The 22,140-nt window shown below is 39.5% G+C and overlaps 1 protein-coding gene, 1 long non-coding RNA gene and 1 pseudogene across 2 annotated transcripts in view; 2 read left to right on the top strand and 1 right to left on the bottom strand.

The window, feature by feature from the left end:
* The window catches only part of LOC102003099, a 35,084-nt gene extending 29,346 nt beyond the window's left edge, over positions 1 to 5,738 (top strand). The window contains exon 3 of the long non-coding RNA XR_263126.2: positions 5,435 to 5,738. This is a non-coding gene — a long non-coding RNA (uncharacterized LOC102003099). The remainder of the gene's footprint in view (positions 1 to 5,434) is intronic.
* Tmco1 (transmembrane and coiled-coil domains 1) overlaps positions 1 to 22,140 on the bottom strand; it is a 48,432-nt gene that overhangs the window by 8,807 nt on the left and 17,485 nt on the right. Inside the window, exons 5-6 of the mRNA XM_005398244.2 lie at positions 21,623 to 21,690; positions 6,780 to 6,924 (exon numbers count right to left, since the gene is read on the bottom strand). Coding sequence (XP_005398301.1) covers positions 6,780 to 6,924; positions 21,623 to 21,690 — 213 coding nt within the window. The remainder of the gene's footprint in view (positions 1 to 6,779; positions 6,925 to 21,622; positions 21,691 to 22,140) is intronic.
* LOC102003632 lies at positions 10,272 to 10,601 on the top strand (annotated as a pseudogene).

Here is a 22,140-nt window from a genome sequence, read left to right as displayed (position 1 = left end):
AACACTTCAAAGTGGCAGAAGACAGCAAAAGCCCCCAAATGGGGGGAAAGCAAGCCTCTTTTTCCCTCCTTATACTGTATATCAGATATCCACCCATGCCTACACCATCTCCCTGCCCTCCTCTTCCTAAGCGGAGGATGTTCACAAAGTAAGGACCCTGGCCCCCTGCTAAATCACTTAGCTGAACTTTTAAACTTCTCAAGTTGACACAATGAACAGCATCCTAGGGCAGTAAGGGAATGTCATTTTCATCTCAAGATGTAGAACTGCTGAGTTAGTTAAGTTTCTAGACTCCTCAAGTTGACATGATGTATCAACCATAACAACTTGTAATATCTAAATGGTTCAGAAAAGAGCTAGAATAACAAAGGCAATTCTGGGCAACGAAGTAAAGGCAAGGGGCATCACAATACCTGACTTGAAATTATACTGCAAAGCTACTGTTATAAAAACAGTGTGGTACTAGAAAAACAAAAACAAAAACAAAAACAAAAACAAAACAGACCCAAACATCAGTGGAACAGACTAGAAGATGCAGAAACAACTCCAGACATGTTCAACCACCTTATCTTTGACAAAGGGGCCAAAAACATACATCGGAAGAAAGATAGCCTCTTTAATTTATGGTGCTGGAAAAACTGGCTCTGTACATGTCAAAGATTAAAAGCAGACCCATATCTTTCACCACACACTAAACTAAATTCAAAATGGATAGAAGATCTAAATATTAAGACAGAAACATTAAATCTGCTGGAAAGCAGAATAGGTAAAAATCCTGAAGACAGTGTAAGCAAAGACTTGATGAATAAAACCCTAATTGCACAAGAACTATCACAAAGAATCAACAACTGGGACTGGCGTGGTGGCCCATGCCTGCAATCCCAGCACTTGGGAGGCTGAGGCAGAAGGATCACTGTGAGTCCAAGGCCCACCTGGGCTACAAAGTAAGTTCAATGCCAGCCTACACTAAATAGTTAATGTATATGTAATGTACACTACATAGTTTGAGACAGTTGAAACCCTGTCTCAAAAAAGGCAAAAGAAGAAAAAACAGAGAATCAACATCTAGGATCTCATCCTATTAAAAAGCTTTTGAACAGCAAGAGAAACCACCAACAGAGGGAAGAGACAACCCATAATGTGGAAAAAAAATGTTTGCCAGACGTTCCTCAGACAAAGGTTTACTATTGAGAACATAAAAAGAACTCAAAAAAAAAAAAAAAATCAGACCTAAATTTAAAGACCCAATCTGAAAATGGGCATCTGAAATGAGTACACACTTCTCACATGAAGAAATACAAACAGCAAATAAAGATATGAAAAAAATGTCCAATGTCACTGGTCGTTTGAGAGACACCAATTAAAACAACACTGAAATTCTACCTCACCCTGGAAAGAATGGCTATCATCAAGAGATCAACCAATAGCCAGATGTGGTGGCGCATGCCTGTAATCCCAGCACTCAGGGGGCTGAGGCAGGAGGATCGTTGCAAGTTCGAGACCAGCCTGGGCTACAAAGTGAGCTCAAGGCCAGCCTGAACTGCATAGCGAGACCCTGTCTCAAAAAAACAAAAACAAAAACAAAAAAAAGAAATCAACCAATAACAAATGCTGGAGGGGCTGTGGGGAAAAAAGAACTCTTTTCCACTATTTATGGAAGTGTAGACTGGTGCAACCACTGTGGAAATCAGTGTGGAGATTCCTCAAAAAACTGGTATTGGAGGTCCCATTTGACCCAACTATTGCCCTTCTGGATATCTTCCCAAAAGAATTAAAAACATCATACCACAGTGATATATGTACACCCATGTATAGCAGCACAATTTGTAATAGCCAGATCTTGGAAACAACCCAAATGCCCATCATCAAGGAATAGATAAAAAAGATGTGGTCTTTTTATATAATGGAGTATCACCTAGCCATAAAGAAGGATAAACTGGAGACTTTCATAGGTAAATGGATGCAACTTGAGTCCATACTCATAAGTGAAATGAACCAGATATAAATGTGTAAACAACATATTGTCTCCCTAGCATGAGAAGCTGGAAGAGTAAATGTGATCCAAAATGTACAACAGACATTATAAAATGGGAAGAAACTTCAAAAGGAAAGAGAAACTGGTATATACATAAAAGATAGATGAGACAGTTACACTACTAATTTCTCTCAGCTCATTGAAAAGGTAGGTCTGTGCTAATATTGTTTGGACAGTTAAATGCTGATTATCTGGTACTCTGGGTAACTAATTTAAAGGTAACAATGTGCCATGTATTAACTATTGTTACCCTCCTATCATATTGGTTTGGAATTTGTTTCTTTTCCTTTAAAAAAAACTTAAAAAAAAAATATATGTATATATATCTAAAAGGTTCGAAGTCTAAAACTATTAATAAAGATGCTCTGTTTGTGGATGAACACTGCTTCCCCCAAAAGTCAAGTGTTAGAAACCTGATCCCCAGCAGTAACACTGTTGGGAGGTGAGCCCAGAGGAAGTTATTAGGCCTGGACGTGGGAGTAAATGATTAATGCCACCCTCGTGGGAGTGGGTTAGAGGCTGTAGAAGTATGTTCGTTATAAACAGGGGAGACCAGCCTCTCATCTTCCCCTTCCCTCTTTTTTTTTTTTTTTTTTTGGTTTTTCTCCAGTACCGGGAACTGAACTCACGACCTTGCACTTGCCAGGCAGGCGCTTTTGCCACTGAGCTAAATCCCCAGCCCCTTCCCTTTCCCTCTTCCTCCCCACATCTTCTTTCTCTCTCTTTACCTCTTTCTTCCACCATGATGACACAGCACAAAGGTTCTCACTAGATGCTTCCTCTTTGATCTTTGCCTTCGCAGACCTCATTTTAGGTATTTTGTTATAGCTGCACAAAGCAGACTAAGATAACTGGGCTGAGTAAATTAAACCCCAAGCCTTATAATGTTACATGAAAGGTATAGGAGATGGAAGGCGTATAGTCTGCCATATTGCTGACTTCAAGATATGGTAACCCAGTTGGGTTTGGTGGCACATGTGGCGGTAATTCCAGCTACTAAGGAGGCGGAGGCAGGATGATTTTGAGTTCAAGGCCAGATAGTACAACTCCATGAGACTCTGTCTCAAAATAAAAAGAGCTGGAGATGCAGCTCAGTGGAAGAGTGCCTCTGGGTTTGACCCTCCATACCAGAAAAGAAAAATGCTGACACTAACATAATTGAAACAAGATTTTTATATCCTAGTGATATATCAAAATTCTCTTTTTAAATTTTATTTTTGCTCAGCTTTATTGTGGTATAATTGCCAAATTAAAGTTGTACATATTTAAAGTGTATAGCTGGGCATGGTAGATATGCCTGTAATTGCAGCACTTGGGAAGAAGCCAAGGCAGGAGGATCACCACGAGTTTGAGGCCAGCCTGGACTACACAGTGAGTTCAAGGCAAGCCTGCACTACAAAGTGAGACCCTGTCTCAAAAAAAAAGTGTGCAGAGTATTTCCGGCTTATTTTTGTTTTGCAGTGCTAGGGACTGAACCCAAGGCCTTCCACATGATACGCAAGTGCTCCATCACCAAGCTACATCCCCAGTCAAAAAGTTTTGATATACGAGTGTGACTGAAATACATAGTGAATGTTTAATGTTTTAAAAAACTGTCACAGAAAAAACACACTGTTGTTTATCTCCCTTAAAATCCTCCCCCTTGCTTTGAACATACGCATCCCATCACTCTTGCCACTTTCTGGAGCAGTTCTGGAAGTCTTCTCTTGTGGTTTTACAAGACAGGGTAAAAACTACAGTAAATGCTGCTGCTGAGGGCCACCCAACAAGGAGCAGGTCTGTAAAATCGTGGCTACGTGTCCTCATGCACCTTCTCACCAGAACTAGCCCCATGCTGCTTCTGGCTGTTCCCCAAAGTCAAGATGACCACGGAAGCTAAAACTTTCGAATCTATTCAGGTCATTGAGGCAGCCACCACAGTGCAACTAAAGAGGACTTCCAGAACTCCGAAAAGAAGACTTTCAGCGCTGCTCCAGAAAGTGGCAGGATTGATGGGATAAGTATGTTCAAAAAAGGGGAAAGATTTTGAGGTGGATTAATGAAAATGTATCTTTTATGGTAATACATATTTTAAATCTAAGCATTCACTGTATTTCTGATCATTCCTTATACGCACACATTGTGGAATAATCGCCACCGTCAAGCTAGTTAACATATCCGTCACCTCACACATTTGCCATTTCTCTAGAGAACATTCACGATCTATTCTTTTTAGCAAATTTTGAGTTTATAATACGGAATTATAGGGGCTGGGGATTTAGCTCAGTGGCAAAGCACCTGCCTGGCAAGCTCAAGGTCGTAAGTTGGATTCCTGGTACGGGTGGCGGTGGGGGGGGAGTACAGAATTGTAACTACAGTCTCCAGGCTGCACATTAGGTCTCCAGAAACTGCTTACCCTGTACACCTGAAACTCTGTACCCCGTGACCAACAATTCCCCACTGTCCTGGCCTCCGGCCATCACCACTCTACTTGCTGCTTCTGTGAGTTTAACCTTTCTACATTACACAAAACCCTTTGCCCTTCTTAGGAAAGCCAGCATATGAGATTTACTGTTATCACTGTGCTGAGCTCATAGACCCGCTGAAGACACTGACAAAACTCTCACTGCACTTTTCTAGATTATAATCATACTAAAAGTTACATACTAAAATGTAACAGAAAAAAAAAAAAAGATGAGGTTTTTTTTCCACTTTTCCTCAAAACTACTGTTCCTTTATTTTCAAAGAAGAGAGAATTCACCAGGCATGGTGGCACACACCTGTAATCCCAGCACTGAGGCAGGAGGATCAAGGCCAGCCTGAACTACAAAGTGAGATCCTGTCTCAAAAAACTGAGAAACATAAATAAATAAAAAGAAGTGGACGGAATTCTATTTATTGCCTTTATCGCTACCTAAATTAATAACTGACAATAGATAAGTTTTCCCTTAGCTGTTTACCAGCTAAATTTGCTTGGGCTTTAGAGTACTTTAGAGAGAGGAGCTCATCGTTTGCTCAGTCCATTACTGACTCATACTGGAACCAGGAAAGGGAGTGGGGAAGCCACTTAATTTTAGGAGTTAAATTTATGTATATCTGTCTGTCTAGCTACTTATTTATTGGTGGTAACTGAGGGCCTTTGGCGCCCTTTTTACTCTTGAATTCCATCATTACTTTGGACGAAGGTAATGCCTCTTTTGGAAGATGGCAAACTGATTTCCATTTCCGTTGAGGCAAAACACACAAAGGAAATAGCTGGATGTGAAGGTCAAAGGAGCTAATCACTAAACATAAGGAAGTAATAAACCAAAGATAAAAAACCCCCAGAGCGCAACTTCCTGGTGGAGACTCCCAGGTAATGCTCAAATTGCTTCAAACTCGGCAGTCTTCTAACCAACTTCCTCTCCTTTCTTCCCCCAGCCTCTGGGTCAAGCTGCCCTTGGTCACCAAGCCAGAAACCTACAAGTCATCTTCTTTTCTCCCTCTTCCCTCAATTAAATCGGTCACTGAGTTCTGCCGGTGTTACCCTCAGTGTATTTCTCAGTTTGTCCTTCCTTTTTACCCCTCTCGCCGCTGTCACAGTGTCCTGTCTTTGGCTTGGTTATTGTAAGTCTCCGGATGTTTCTGCACTGAGTCACCTCCTCCTCTATCTGTGCTTCAGTGTCACAAAATGATTCCAAGAAGCCTTGAGGCCTGACTGCATTTAACAGGCAAGAAGGGGCGGCATCTGGAGAGAAGAAAGAAACGAGCCAAAAGAACATCTAGATAAGTGTATCATGGGGATTGTTAAGCCAGCGCAATGTCCAGCACGATGCATTCCCGGGGATGTGATGAGAGACGTGTGGAGAAAAATACACAGCAACACTATCTTTCTGAACCACAGACTATCATCTTACTTCTTACTGCTTCTCACATGGCAGACTAAGCACAAATCCATTGCCACAGACAGTATCCCGAAGGGGAAAGAAGACAACTCTGGAAGAATAAATATTGAGAGAATCATGTCCCATTTGGTGCAAGCACAAACTTCTCCATTCTAACGCTTGCTGGATGGGGCTGTTTAGAAACTGAATAATGCACCCTCCTTGAGCCACAGACTTTAACCATCCCTTTCACTTTTAAAGTCTCATCTCCAAAGCTACCTTACGCTGTAAACCTCTCCCCACTTATCCAATGTTGGGTCGCTTTTCTGAACTCAGAACCATCACACTTTCCTCCTTGCTGTCACTGTTCTTCACGATGAGTGTTCATTCAGCCAGATGGCCAGGTAAACAATACAACCCAGACTTTATCTCAGCTGTGATTAACATAAATCACCCTGTTACTGGTGCTCCTGAACTCCCAAAAGGCACTGGTGTGGGATAAAGAAATCATAATGGAAAAACAAGGCTGAGGCAGGAGGATCCTTGGAGTTCAAGACCAACCTGGGCTACAAAATGCGTTCAAGGCCAGCCTGAACTGCATGCTAAACTCTTGTCTCAAAAAGACAAAAAAAAAAAAAAGAAAGAAAACAAACTCGATCCTTACTTTTGTAGCTCTTAAGGATGGGGTGTAGAAGTCACTGTGTTTGGTTTTATCACGATTTCTGTCCTTAGGGATTAGTAATCTACATTTAAATGTATTTAACATAGCTTTAGGATGATGCACTAGAATTCTACAATAAGCAACAGATCTCAATAGCAACAGATAAGCATTTCTGGCATTACAGAAGTAAAAGCTAAGTAAGGAAAGATATACATATTGAACAGTGGATAAGGCTACTCACTTGTCTGATTGACATAGTGCAGAGAATATAGAGGAAGATGAAGGAGCAGTCTGTGGTGTCGTCTCCCAGCAGGTTTCGATGAGACAGTCCTTGGATGTAAGAAAGAGGGCTGAATGGAAGCTTCGCCACCACTCTACCGTCAAATCTAAAAAGAAAAACACAAATAATTGTTATTTTTTGAAAACTGACAAGCTTCTTTGAGGGAAGAATCTGGGATGGAAATAGAACTTTTAATCTCTTGATCTCTTAGAACAAAGGAAGGCTGACTACTAAAAATGAACCTGCAGCTCACGTAAAGTGATATGAGAAAGCATCTAGAGTAATCCTATCCATCTCTTTCTAATCTAGTGGTTCTCGATTCCTGTGGTACATAGACTTCTTTACATACCAACAAATGACAAGGGGTCCTACAAAGCTTTTGTTTTGTGTAGGTTACAGGTATTCATATTTTCTATATTAGAAATTAGAACTGAGAAATGTTAAGATATTTATTAACTCATTTAAAAAACAGAAAGAAATTCATTTGTATGCTAACATAAGTACTTTTATGAATCAGTAACTTTTTGGAAAGTATATTCTAAAACAAAAACAACTTAGTGGGAAGACTGACACTGTTTTATTCTTGCAAGCTCTTAATGTCAGGCTTAACGGAAACCAGTTGTATTTGCACTCTCTGAGGCTTCAGACTGTTGCGCCAGAACACACCATGAAGCCTCTAGAAAACTCCACTGTACATTCATGAGAATGAGGGTTCGAAAGGCAAGTAACATTTCGGAACCATTGTAAAAACAATTCATCTTTCAAGGACCTTTACGAAAGGGTCTTAGAGACCTCTAGGAAAACCTAAGTCATATTCTGAGAGCCACTGTCCACAACCATAACACCAAGATTTTAAGAACTTTCCTTACCGAGGACCAAAGAGCTCCAACACACACATTAAACAGAATTCCAGTCAGTGAGCAGCAACTTATGGAAGATATAGTTGTAAATGAAAAGCAGCAGATCACTAAATTACATATGAGTCTGAAATAATTTGCTTAATAGCTTTTCTAGGATTTGAAAATAATTCCTTCCATTTTTTTCTAAATTAGAAAAACATCTCTAAAATAGAAAAGCTTTGAATAAAGAGCTAGAAAAAATATGTATTTATTGTTTATAGGAAAATGTTAGAGATATGGTCCCCTTTTATGTTTTCTATGAATAAGTTGCATAACTAGGCAATAATAAATGTTACAAAAATTAATGTGATTAAAGAAGTACAAATGGCCAATAAATACATGAAAAAATGCTTAATATCGCTGGTCATTAGAGAAATGCAAATTAAAACAACACTGAGATTCCACCTCACTTCAAAAAGCACTCAATTACAAATGCTGGGGGATGGAGAGGGGTGTGGGACCCCTCACTGTTGATGGGAATATAAGTACAACTACTATGGAATCAGTATGGAGAGTCCTCAAAAAACTAAAAATAGAAATTCCGTTGGACCCAGCTATTCTCCTTCGAGGTGTCTTCCCTAAAGATATCATACTATGTTACATACATGCCCATGTAGAGGAAGTAGCACAAGGCATGAAAGATGAATCTTGGAAGTGGCCTATATGTCCATCAACAGATGTATGGGTAAAGAAAATGTGGTACTTGCAGTGGAGCACTACTCTGCTACAAAGGAAGATAAACTTGAGCCACTGAGGAAAATGAATGCACTCAAGACCAACAAGCTTGAATATCACATGGTTTCTCTTACACAAGAAACCCGGACTACAAATAAGGAGCAAAATAAAACACAGGTAATAGGAAGCAGGGAGACAGACTGTTCTTAAAGGGGAAGCGGACGAAGAGATGGAAGGAGGGAGGAGGAAGGGAAAGGATAAGCGATGAAAGAGCAGGGATGCCTCCTGTACATACACCTCTCCACTCAAGGAGTATGAACATTATGCACTGCCCACATGCACCCCAAAAAAGAAAGAAAAATCAAAGAAGGGCAGAGATCAAGAGATGTGCGGACAGAGGAGCAAGGTAAGGAAAAGGGAGTGAAAAAGAAATGAGATGTATGATGTACATGTATCAACTCTCCAGAAGAAGGTAAATGTTTACTAATAAACTGAAATGAAAAAACATAAACTTCATTAAAAATAAAAACGTGATGAAGGATAGTGATACTTAAATTATGATACTAAACAAAAATATGACAGCATTAAACAAATTACCCTCAATAACCCTATCAATGTGGCTAAAACACTGCCTCTTGGAAAAACAATGGATAGTTGAAATGTTCCATGGGAAAAAAGGCAGTAATGCATCATTTTCTTCAGGGGGGAAAAAAAAAACCCTAAATATTCAAATCAGCTGTTATGTGGTTCCAAAAGGCTTGTACAACTGAATCCAAGGAATATAAAATAGACTGAATTTGGTATCTTACATATGATCCACTCAATACTATACTTCCTACTGCTGTTCTGCTATGTGCTACACAGAGAAAGGGCTCAGTCATGAGCTACATTTTACTTGTATGAGCCATATTTTACTTGTATTTGACGAAAATATGTAAAGAGCTACTTGAAGTAATCACTGTCATTCTTTTCTACTAACCTCACAAAAACAAAACAAAATCATAACTTTTCCAGGAGATACTCTATTTTCCTCACAAGAAGTATGAAGTGCAATTATCCTTCATTTTCTGGTAGTGTGTTGTTCTAGGTCTGCTGCTGTGATTATCCTTCTGTAGTCAGACTGTGAGATGAAGGGATGGAACAGACAGAGTCAAAGATGTTTATCCCACTAACCTGCACAACCAACATATTCATCTTAGCATTTTATTCTTTGTTATTTTCAACTTGGAACAATCAAAAGAAAACCTGTTATTCCTTTAAGTTACTGAGTTATGTGAAGCTGAAAATACACTGCATGAGCTAGTAAACCAGCAGCAAACATGAAACAAACTTCCGAGAATTCTTTCCTTCCCTTACCATCTCTTCTTCCTTTCTGTGTAGTACCGGGGATTGAACCCAGGAACGCTCTACCACTGCTGTTTTTTGCTTGATACAGGGTCTTGCAAAGTTCCTCAAATTGGCCTTGAACTTGCAATCCTTCTACTTCAGCCTCCTGGGCGGCTGGGATGAAAGGCATGCACCAGCACATCCAGCTCCAAGAATTCCTACTTTTAATTAATTTTTCCCAAGGACTAGAACATTGCATAAGGAACCAGTAAATAAATTGGTATGTAACCTAATAAAGAAAAGAGCTGGGGGAGAGAAGCAAAAAGGTACAAACAGAGATGATTTACAATGGGTAAATTATTATGTCCTTATGTACACTGACTCCCTGGGAATCCAGAGCCAAGATCTCTACTGATAAGTAGGAGTATAAGGAGGTATATTTTGGTTCAGTAAAAGAAATTATTTTCAAGCCATAAAAATTACTTAAGCTTCTTTTTCCACCATCTTGGAGCCTGGGGAAGCCTGCTGGGAACAGGACTTCGAAAAGGCAAATATGTCTGAAGACTGGTGCAAGGCCATTTTTGCTGGCAATAAGTGGGGTCTCTGGAACCAAAAGGAACACAGAGCTCTTCTTAAAAGTGAAGGTGTTTATGCCTGTCATGAAACTGAATTCTCCTTGGGCAAGAGATGTGCTTATGTGTACCAAGTGAAAAACAACACAGTGACTCTAGGTGGCAAACCAAACAAAACCAGAAGGACCTGGGGAAAGGTAACGTGGGCCCATGGAAACAGCAGCATGGTTCGTGCCAAGTTCCAAAGCAAACTTCCTGCTAAGGGCATTGGACACCGAATCCATACGATGCTGTACCCCTCAAGGATTTAAATTGATGGAAAATAAAAGTGGATTTGTGCTCTTGTAAAAAAAAAAATTACTCAATAAAAGTATGTATTATTTCAAAAACCATAGCCGGGCATGGTGGCGCACGCCTGTAATCCCAACACTTGGGAGGCTGAGGAAGGAGGATCCTCGGGACCAGCCTGGGCTACAAAGGTGAGCTCAAGGCCAGACTGAACTGCATAGAAAGATCCTGTCTCAAAAAGAAAAAAAAAAACCCACCAAGCTCCTCATTGTTGGAAATAATTAAAGCGTGGGAAATTATTTCCTAAAAACTGAGGGAACTTCTGTAATTGGGGGAAAGGATATATGTTAAATGGCCGTCAATATCTCTTCTAATTCTAAAATTCTATTGGTTCAGCTTTACAGAAATGACTCAGGAAGAGAGGAAAACCAGAAATAAACAGCTGTTATCTAGCACAGTACCTTCTACTGCTTCTCTAGCAACCTAAGAGCTCAAGTCCTTCCTGCTTTGCCTAACTTTAGGTCTTTTCCTTCAGGCATTTGCCACCTGCCAATGAATTTTAAGACTAAAAGGGGAAAACTAAGTGATTATACAGCCTAATCCACAATAAAGAAATTATCCAAGTTAAACTCAGAGAAACTATATTAAAGATTGAATAGCTCTGGCTGGGTGTGGCAGCATATGCCTATAATCCCAGCACTCCTCTAGCCTGAGGCAGGAGGATCAAAAGTTCTAGCCCAGCCTAGGCAACTTAGTGTCCCAAAGTAGAGAATAAAAAGGGGTAGGGGATGTAGTTCAATCCAAAGGTCCTGGGTCCAATTCCTAGTACTGGGAAGAAAAAAAAAATGATGGAATAGCTTTGATTCAATATAATCGAAGTACATATTGTACTTTTAATTTTATATGCCAGCTAATAAGAGACATAAATTTTATTTTCTAGCCAGGCATGGTGGCCCACACCTATAATTCCAGCACTCAAGAGCTGGGCGTGGTGGCGCATGCGTGTAATCCCAGCACTTGGGAGGCTGAGGCAGGAGGATCCTTGTGAGTTCAAGACCAGCCTGGGCTACAAAGTGAGCTCAAGGCCGGCCTGAACTGCAGAGCAAGAACCTGTCTCAAAAAGACAAAAAAAAAAAAAAAAAATTCCAGCACTCAGAAAGCTGAGGCAGGAGGATCATTGTGAGTTTGAGACCAGCCTGGGCTACAAAGTGAGCTCAAGGCCATCCTGAACTGCATAGCGAGACCCTGTCTCAAAAAGGCAAAAACAAAACAAAACAAAACTTTATTTTCTAGCTGCTGATAATCAAATATATTTTTAAAACAATGTACAGGGCACAAAAACCAGAACAAAAATATACATACTGCATTAGTATGTAATAAAATAAATATTACATGAACTTGGAAAATCAAAATAAAAAACTATTGTTCATCTGGATTCTGAGTAAGAAAGTTGACAAAAAGAAAATAATATAATTAAGAACAAGTAATAACCTTCCTGTACGCCAACAGTAGCCTTTCAAAGGTCTAACTATGATGAAGTTTTCATACCACTTTTCTCCTAAACATAGCTCTATTTGACTACTTTTTTTTTGAGACAGGTTGTCACTATGCAGTTCAGGCTGGTCTTGAACTCGCTATGTAGCCTAGGTTGGCCTTGAACTCTGGGCAATCTTTTTGCCTCAGCCTCCCAAGTGCTGGTATTACAGGTATGCACCACCACACCCAGCTTCTCTATTTGGCTTCTTTGACCTCTATTATTTGGAAAACCTCCACTATAAAAAAGAAGAAAAAGCATCTAATATTTTACCATGTACCTACATAATCAGATATTTGATCTATGGCCTAACAACTACCAAATACACGCTGAGTATATATTATATAATTCTGTTAAGTATTCAGCATGACACATGTTTTTAAGAAATGCTACTTGCAACAGGGTGCGTAATTCCAGTTAGTAGGGAAGCTAAGGCAGGAGGAAATCAAGTTTTAAGCCAGCCTGGGCAATTTAGCCAGACCCTATCTCAAGAAAGGACTGGGAATGCAGTTCAGTGGTAGGGTACACACAGGGTCAATCTTCAGAACTCCTGCCCCTCCTCCCAAAAGGGAAAAAATACGGCCCTTGATAGTTAAAGAGTGTCTGCTGGTGAGGAAGGTAATTTTGTCCCCAAATTTATTTTCATACAGCTTTTTAGTTCTCTAAAAATTTCCTAAGTATCACAGTAATGATAGAGTATTCTCTGCACTATGTTCCCATCTTTACTGAAATATCTTTGGAATTTCATCACTAGTTAATCCTCTTCTAGATATTCTAATCCAATGCAAATTAGAACTACAGAGGGGAGGAAAGGGAAAGGAAAGGGCAAATGGAGAGAGGGACAGAGGAATTTAGAAGGATAAAACAATTATCATGTTTGCATACCTAGAAAACCAGACAACCAAAAGTTCAGACAATGAAAAGTTCAGCAAGATACCTATTTAGAAAATGAAATCACAAAATATACTTCTATGTTACAGTAAAAAGATAGAAAATATGAGATACATGCAAGACTCACTTGGAAAGAAACTACAAATAGTAGATAAAATAGACTTAGCAGAAATACCATGCTGCTATATGGAAATATTAAAAGTTATAAGGATGTCTAATACCTCTAAACTAATTTACACGTTGGTAATTTTACAAGTTTTAAGCCAGCCTGGGCTTTTTTATTTTTTTAAGATGTATAAATGGTTTACTTTTAATAAATATTTATTGATTCATAATGTAAATAAAAATAAGCAAAAATAGATTATTCTTGCAATTTAAAAATGACATGTAAATGAGTACTCAGATACAAATAATTTGAATATATTTATACTATATATAATTCTCCATTTTAGAAGATATTACTAAAATTTTGCTCTACAGGACATCACCCTAGAATTCTTTTTTTTTTTAATCACTAGGAAGAATTAGATGATTATTGTGAAATAGGTTCTCCCATTATGATACTGTTTCTGTTACTTAGAGTTTTGACCACAGATGTAGCTGGAGACTGAAGCACTTTATGAGAAAGCCTCATTCTTCTATCAGCCGGATCCGGTCCCAAGTATTTCACCTGAATTTCTTGGCCAACTTCTAATCCTAGGGCACTGGGATGTTTAATCTTTCATTGATCAATTTGTGTGTTATGAAGTAAAACTGCAGTCATATTTGGGTACAGTTTTACCATTACTCCAGTGTCTCTGATTTCAGTTATTGTGGCAGTATAAACAGCTCCAAATTCCAATTGCTGCTCTTGATCATCTTTACAGATTTCGGGAATGAATTCTCTTGCCTCATGCATTGCACTGGGTGTTGGTGCAAGCACAGAAAATGTTTCTTCATCCACCTGACTAATAGTCTGGGCTTTTAATTAATACATAACTACATGCTATGGGATACAGTGAAAATAATATTTCAAAACATGTATATAATGTATAATGATCAAAATATACTTATTAACATACCCATTATTTCAAACACTTAAGACTTTGTGCTGGAAACATTCAAGATTTCTTCTTCCAGATTTTGAAATACACAATAGATTATAACCTAGTCACTGTGCTGTGCTATAAGGATGGAACTCACTCCTCTTACCTACCTGTATATTTATGCTCATCACCAAGTCTTTCTTTATCCCCACCCCTCCAGCCCAGCTTCCTGTAATGACTGTTCCATGCTCTACTCCAGAGATTAGGGATTTTCTTAGCACCCATGTCTGAATGAGAACATGTGGGTAGTTGTCTTTTTCTTCTTGGCTTATTTAGGTTAACATAAAATCTCCAGGCTCATCTATTTCGTTCCAGACAAATTTACTAAAAAAAATTTTTTTTTTTTTTTGGTACCGGGAATTGAACTCTGGACCTTGCGCTTGCCAGGCAGGCGCTTACGCCACTGAGCTATATCCCCGGCCCACATTTACTAAAATTTTAACCAGTTAGACGTGGGTAGCACATGCCTGGAATCCCAGCACTTAGGAGGCTGAGACAGGAGGATCACTGACAGTTGGAGGCCAGCTGGGGCTACAAAGTGAGCTCAAGGCCAGCCTGAACTGCATACTAAAACCTTGTCTCAAAAAGACAAAAATAAAATAAAATAAAATAAAATAAAACAAAATTTTAACCAAAACTTGAAAGAGATTATTTTAGAGGGATGTGATCTATTCTATAATTCAAGGGAACAAGTGTCCCAGGAATAGTGAACGGAGCAGTTAGAAGCAGTGAGAAGTCAAAACACCGAAAAACACCGAAGTACGGTCACAGGGAGTCAGGGTCAGGGGCTTTAACTAAAATCAGTTGAGTGAGTTGCAGAATAAGTGTGGACTCTAGAGTCCAAGAGACAGGAATTAAATCTCCACTTATTCATTACCAGATTTAAGACTCTGGCCAAACTACACAACTTGGAGTCTCACATCCTCAACTGTAAGTAAAGATGATCATCCTTGTCTCAGAAGATAAACAATACAAAGGTAACATGTAAAAAGACACAGTATAGTATTCAAAACATGGTTATGACTCAAACAGTATGTGGTGTTATTACATACTGTTTGAGTAATGACTAATAGGCCTTTGAGGATGGTTAACAATGTTTCGGGGGTTTTGTGTCATTGTTGCTTTGTTGTGTGTGTGTGTGTGTGTGTTTAGACAGGCTCTCCCTATGTAGCTTAGATTGGCCTTCAACTCACTATTTAGTCCAGGTTGGCTTCAAATTCACAACGTTCCTCCTGCCTCAGCCTCCCAGGTGCTATAGATGTGCACTACCATGCCCAGCAATTTAACAGTGTTAGACAGGGAGTAGATACCTGATGAGTTAGGAGCTATTATACCAGGGTAAGAGGTAATTATGGAAGCAAAAAGAAAAAGAATGCTGGGACTAGGATGGATGAAAAGAGAAGAGAGAGAGGCAGGAGGGGCAGATGAATGGATAACTGCACTAAACTGGGAGGAACAGTAGGTTGTACGGTTAGCGGTAACTCAGTGTCTCACATTCAATTTGGGACAGGATGGCTATGGAACCTCTAGAGAAAAGAAGAGGGAAAAGGTTTCAATCCCCAGCGACTAGAATTGAGGACAGCTGAAAGACACGTGAACATCAGGGATGACTGCCGCTTTGGCAGGGAACACAATAGGTTTCCAGTGAGTAGCAAGGCTAACACAAAGATAACAAGCCACTCCAAGGACCAAGACAGGCAGCTCTGTAGTCCAAGAAACAGTAAAATATAGCTGGGCCAGGACATTACTGTAAGGTTTGAATCGGACCTGACTCTCCCAGCCCCGAGCCTGCTTGCCAGCAGAAGTACTACTGTCTGCAGGGAATTCAGGTCAGTACCGAGGCTGTATCAACAAGCACAGGATGTTGTGGAGGAGATAAGATAAGATAAGGAAGTCAGGCTTGGTGGCGCATGCCTATAATCTCAGCACTTGGGTGGCTAAGGCAGAAGGATGGTTGTGAGTTTGAGACCAGCCTGGGCTACAAAGTGAGCTCAAGGCCGGCCTGAACTGCATAGCAAGACCCTGTCTCAAAAAGACAAAAAAAAAGATAGGACAAGGAATTTTGTAATTCCTGGGACATCTGGGGACAAGGGGACATCTGTAGACAGTCTAGAATTTACATTGGACACTTCAAGAACTCTACTCACTGAGGTGCAAGACAGCCAGAGAACTTTGAACCACAGATGTTTACTGGGGTCTTCCCAGCTAATGTCCCCTACCTTCTTCTCTCCACCCCTATAAAAGGGACATTTTCTCTTTGTTCGGGGAAGACAGTCTTATCATGCTCTTTGCCTTCCTGCACCCAGGCACAATATATTCCATGCACATTGCCTTTACACAAGCTTGGTGGTCTCTGCTGGTCCTCCCTCCCCTGTATGTTACATGTTATAATTACTGTTACAACTTGTCTTTTAGGGATCCTGTAAGGGATCGTATACAAATAACGTTTAACTCCTAAATATGAAAAAATAATAAATTTATAACTAAATCATCCTATACTGATGTCTATTCTAAAGAGGTAAACCACTTGAGAGCTTAGAGTAAGCAGCTTTCTTTCACCTCTCACACAAATAGCATAGTTTCTGAACTGTGTAAACATAGTTGAAGTCTAAATATTCATGTAGGACGCTCACAGAAAGTTGAAAGTTAGAAGAAAACTTGAAAGTAGGAAGGAAAATGGTTATAATTATTGATATAAATGGGGAAAAACATGAAATTTCGGCCAGGTATGGTGGGTGGCCCATGCTTGTACTCTCAGCACTTGGGAGGCTAAGGCAAGGGGACTGCCAAGAGTTCGAGGCTAGTCTTGGCTACACACAGTGTGAGGCAAGTCTGAACTACATGGTGAGACCCTATCTCAGAAAAAAAAAATTTCTGGTTCCATGATTTTAATCAAATAGAATAGCTTCATATAGTAGTAACTAAACCAACTATGGAGTCACATCAAAGCTATATATCAAAGTCTAGTTTTAAAAAATATCGAAGAACATAAGCCACACTCACTCATTGTCATATTTCACAACATTTTAGGATTGAAAATCTAAGACTTCACCCTCTCAAATCTATTGTCAACATCTTTTCATATCATTAAAGAGATCATAGCCTGTGAAAATTAAATTTAAGGGGGAAGTGGAGTAAAAATGATCACTATGCAATAATATATGGACAGGCTGGCATGGTGGTGCACACTGGTAATCTCACACTCGTGAGGCTGAGGCAGGAGGATCACTGCAAATGTGAGAGACAAGCCTGGGCTACAAAGTGAGCTCAAGGCCAGCCTGAAATGCATAAACAAAAACCAAAAACCAAAAATAAGTATATGTACCAATTTCTCAAGATAAATGTAACTATTATGCATTACAAACCTTTACTAATAAAAACATGAAATTTAAATTATTGTTATTATTATCTCTTTTTTTTTTTGTCTTTTGGAGACAGGGTCTCACTATGGAGTTCAGGCTAGCTTTGAGCTTACTTTGTAAGCTTGGCTGGTCTCAAATTTTCAATGACTCTCCTGCCTCAGCCTCCTGAGTGCTGGGATTATAGGGTGTGCACCACCAGGCCTGGCTATTTAAATTATTATTGATCTGTCATTAGGAGGCATGATTTTGCACTTTCTTCCCAGTGTTGTTGACGGGTTAAAGTAAAACATCACACTTTCAATATTTACTGCTAGGATTAGCTTATTATACTACAAAATTCTCTAAGCTACCATGGACTAAAACAATCTATAACCTAAGAGTAAGCAGAAAACATTTTTATCAACCAGTCTTGGACTCTCAGTTTGAGAATTTAGTTTTTTGATTGGTTTGCTACTGTCTTTCTTGAAAGACAGTGGCATTTTAGAAACTGGTTAATTTTTAAAATGTTGATTCATGTCTGAAATAGGATCAACTGCTTTGGAACAGTACAGGTACAGGACAGAGGGAATACGGGTGTGTGTTTCAAAATGTTTTATTCATACATCTGAACAGGTACTGAACCTGAAGGACATGAACACTTTACACTTAAATATACAAGGAACTTAGAGTCTATCAGAGGGAGACACTGATCTAAGTCTAGTAAAATAAGAATCAGCGATAGTTTCATAAGAAAGCTGTGAGAGACCAGAGGAAGATTAAGGCTTAACTGGCCTCCTGAGTGAGCACAAAGGAAAAAGTCAATAGAGCTGAGTTTAAGCTGAGCCTGTACTAAATGGACACTGGAAGGCAAATGAACCTTGTATTACTTTAATTACTTGTATCGAGTTTGAGTGAATAAAAGGAAGACAGCCAGAGGCGCAGGGCTCTGCCTTGCTTATTCCTTACACTTTCTGCTCACGTGGCGCTTCCCCTGTCCAGGCTTTTTCCCACGTCCTGGAGTCCCTGTTCCCCAGTCTGAACTTTTCCCAGTCTCAGGGTCCCTGTCTGGGTGCCAAATGTTAGAGACCAGCTTGCACTGCTGGTCCCAGTTCCCTTTCCCAGGTGCCACCCATAGAGAACCAGCCCACGCCTCTGAGCCTTCCCAGCCCAGAGGTGGCTTGTAGAGACCTACCCCTGCTACTAGTTTGCTCCCCTGACCTGAGGGTGAACAGGATGAAAGAGACACTGAGCCAGTTTAGCATACCTGTGGCCCTGGAGCTCTTGCCTCTAGGGCAGAGGAAACCACCCCCCATGCTAGATTGTGTCCCTGTCATTCATCCTTGTTTGCCCTTGGGTCAGGGGAACAAATGAGTAACAGGGCTAGGTCTCTATGAGCCTAGGCCTGAGTGGGAAAGTCTGGAGGAGTGGGCTGGTTCCCCAAGAGTGGTACCTGGGAAAGGGACCTGGGAAGGGTGGTACAGGTCTCCCACAAGAAGCAACTTTTGAATCAGAAAACAGACAGGTAAATATAGCAGGTTACAAAACAATTATGGCTGAAAATTTTCAGGTACAAATATCTAAGTATGTGTATACATACAAAAAAATACACAACTTAGATATGTACTACACTTGAAGGCACAGTGATTTCTTTTTTTTACATGTATGTATTAATGAAATTTTTCTAATGAGAATATATTACTTTACTAATGAGAGTGGGAAAAAGGTATAAAATAAATCAATGTTAGGGAAAATATACACCATTGGGAGAAAACTTATTTTAAAGCAGCTGCACTTCTTATAAAGCACTCTTTTGAACTTAGTATATATGAGTGTGAGTGTGTTATATGCCAGGGAAGATGAGTTTAGTTTTCATAATATGGTCACAAACAATATTAAAAAAGAAACATAAATTGGTGCAGAATTACTACTCACTAAATGTTTCAGTTCCACCTTACCCAGGATATTTCACTAGAACTGACCTCTACAATTAAAGAACAACTAATTCTGAACTTCAAGTAAATCAGGACTCAAAGCTGTTGCAGTGGTTACAAAATAAAGGCAAGGCCAGTAAGAATACCTGTGCAGACATAAAATACTATCTATAGAAACATAAGAAAATCAGAAGAGGAAAAAAAATAAGTAGAAGTTAAGCAGCAAATAGAAAAACTACAGAGAGTATTGGACCAGTGCTGTACTGCCCAGAACGTGACATAGGTAAGATCAGTGTTTGACTACTTTGAGTTGTACCAATGATGACTATTAGTTAACTATAACACCTTTCAGTATGTGGTTTGCCTAGTTATTCATGGTGATTTGTAGCCAAAAAATGATACAAAGTATGACAGTAAAAGAGAACTGGTTCAGGATTAGACAGAAACCATGGTATTTTCAGCTGCCTTGGACAAATTATTTAATCTTCAAAAAGTCTCTTCCAGTTATAACTGGTCTATGATTCTGAAGATGGGTGTGGTGGCACACACCTGCAATCCCCAGCACTCAGGAGGCTGAGGCAGGAAGATAACTGAGTTTGAAGCCAGCCTCAGCTACGAAGTGAGTTCGAGACCAGCCTGAACTGCATGGTGAGACCTTGTCTCAAAAAGACCAAAAAAAAGTTATAATATAAAATTTTCCTTTAATCATTGTTAGAATCATAGCCTTTTTTCTTTTTTTCTTTTTCTTTTTTTTTTGGTCTTTTTGAGATAAGGTCTCACTATGCAGTTCAGGCTGGCCTTGAATTCACTTTGTAGCCAAGGCTGGTTTCAAAGTCAACTGATCCTCCTGCCTCAGCACCCAAGTGCTGGGATTAGAGTGCTGGGATTACAGGCGTGCACCACCTCACCAGGCTAAAACTATTTTGAACATCCTCTCTAAATCCTTCACCTAGATAAAAATAACCACTCCCTTCTTTCTTCCCCACTACACCTCACACATATTTCTTATCAGAACACCATGGGCCCATTCAATTGTTTATCTACCTTTTCTTCCTATAAAATTTGATATTACTAAGCACTGGGGTTGCAGTTTATTTATTATATTCTGATACTAGGCACAATGCCGGCACGAAGTATGTACTTAACAGGTAGGGAAAGAAGGATAAACTTGGGGAAGAGGTACAGGGAGAGGGAAAGACAAGCCAATAGTAGGGGAAGAGAAAAAAGAAGGGAAAGAAAAAAGAGAATAAGAAAAGTCTAACATACGTGGCAGTGGTCAGGTGAGCTTTATAAAGGTAATAAATCACTGTCATCTTTGAATGTTTTCCTAACTTCTGTCAAAAGCAGTTCCATAATTTCTCAGGTCTGCTATATGCTAGTATAGACAACAGTAACTGACCACCTCACCATTAAACAAGATTATAGGTGTTAAGACTCTATTTTAAGAATCAAAACATCTTTATATGACTACCTTCAGTTTGAAACAATATTCTGGTAAGCAATTTAAAAAGAGGAAACATAATATTTTTTAGAGACTGCAGAGTGCCTAAGCTTTTACCTTGTAAATAAAATATCCTCAATGTTAACAGGGTAAAAGAGTTACTGTGAGCCAGGAGCAGCGGCCCACATCTGTAATCCTAGCACTCAGGAGGCTGAGGCAAGAGAACCATTGCAAGTTCCAGGCCAGCCTGGGCTATAATGTGAGCTCAAGGCCAGCCTGAAGTGCAAAGCAAGACCCTGTCTCAAAAAGACAACAAAAAGGAGTTATTTTGTAATTATAGTCTATCAAAATTAAATCCTCTTGATTTTGAGAACTCTTTTGAGGTTATATTAAAAAATGTGTTTCCTCTTAGGAAATATACACTAAAGCAACCATGGGTAAAGAAGAAAATAACATTCTCAAATGATTAACAGAAATGCATAAATAATCGCTGTATGAGTGCATGTATAACATAGAGAGGGAAAACAGGGTCTGGGACGAAGTGCGGTGGTAGAGTGCTTATCTAGTGGACACAAGGCCTTGTGTTCAATCTCTAGAACTATCAATTAGAGAGAGAGGGGGAGAGAGAAGAAATGGAGAAAAATACTTTGATTTTTGATAATAGATAAATGTATCTATTCTTGCAACTTTTCTATAAGTTGCAAATTATAGCAAAATAAAATATCACGAGAAAGTTTATGAAGATGTAAACATATATGTGTATGTGTAAGAGAGAGACAGGAAAGTAGTTATTAGACAAAACCACATAGCAGGATACTCACATGGAATTGAACATTCCCATCAGGGCAGTGAAACAAAAGCCAATTGCAAACATGGATTTCATTCGAACCTACAAGGGAATCAACAAACTGTCATTTCACACTAAAGCGAACCCCCAGTACAGCACACCCCTAAAGTTTTATTTCATATCATTTGTTAAAAAGCTCTCCATGGCAAAAAGCTGTCTTGTTAGCTAAACCACCTTCTATGTCCAGCTCTTCTCCTGGCTACCTCGTGATGCAGTGCGGCGGCTGTTTACCCTAATTCTGAACAATGAGTGATAAGTACAAGTAATGAACGGGACCCTCAGGCCTCCAAGGCAGGGGCTCTTCCACTGAGCTACGCTCCCAGCCCTGATGGAGGGAGGGAGGAAAGAGGGGGGAAGAGGAAGTAACAAGAAAAATTAAGAAAAAGAATTAAGATGTGTAACACACATGTACTAACTCCCCATGGTGAATGTGATTAAAATGAATATAAATAAAATGAATATAAATAAAAATATATCGTGGCAGACTCAGAT

Source organism: Chinchilla lanigera, unplaced genomic scaffold, assembly GCF_000276665.1.
Source record: "Chinchilla lanigera isolate Chin_1 unplaced genomic scaffold, ChiLan1.0 scaffold00061, whole genome shotgun sequence".
Classification (NCBI taxonomy): Eukaryota; Metazoa; Chordata; class Mammalia; order Rodentia; family Chinchillidae; genus Chinchilla; species Chinchilla lanigera.
This window is presented reverse-complemented; position numbering and strand designations above follow the sequence as displayed.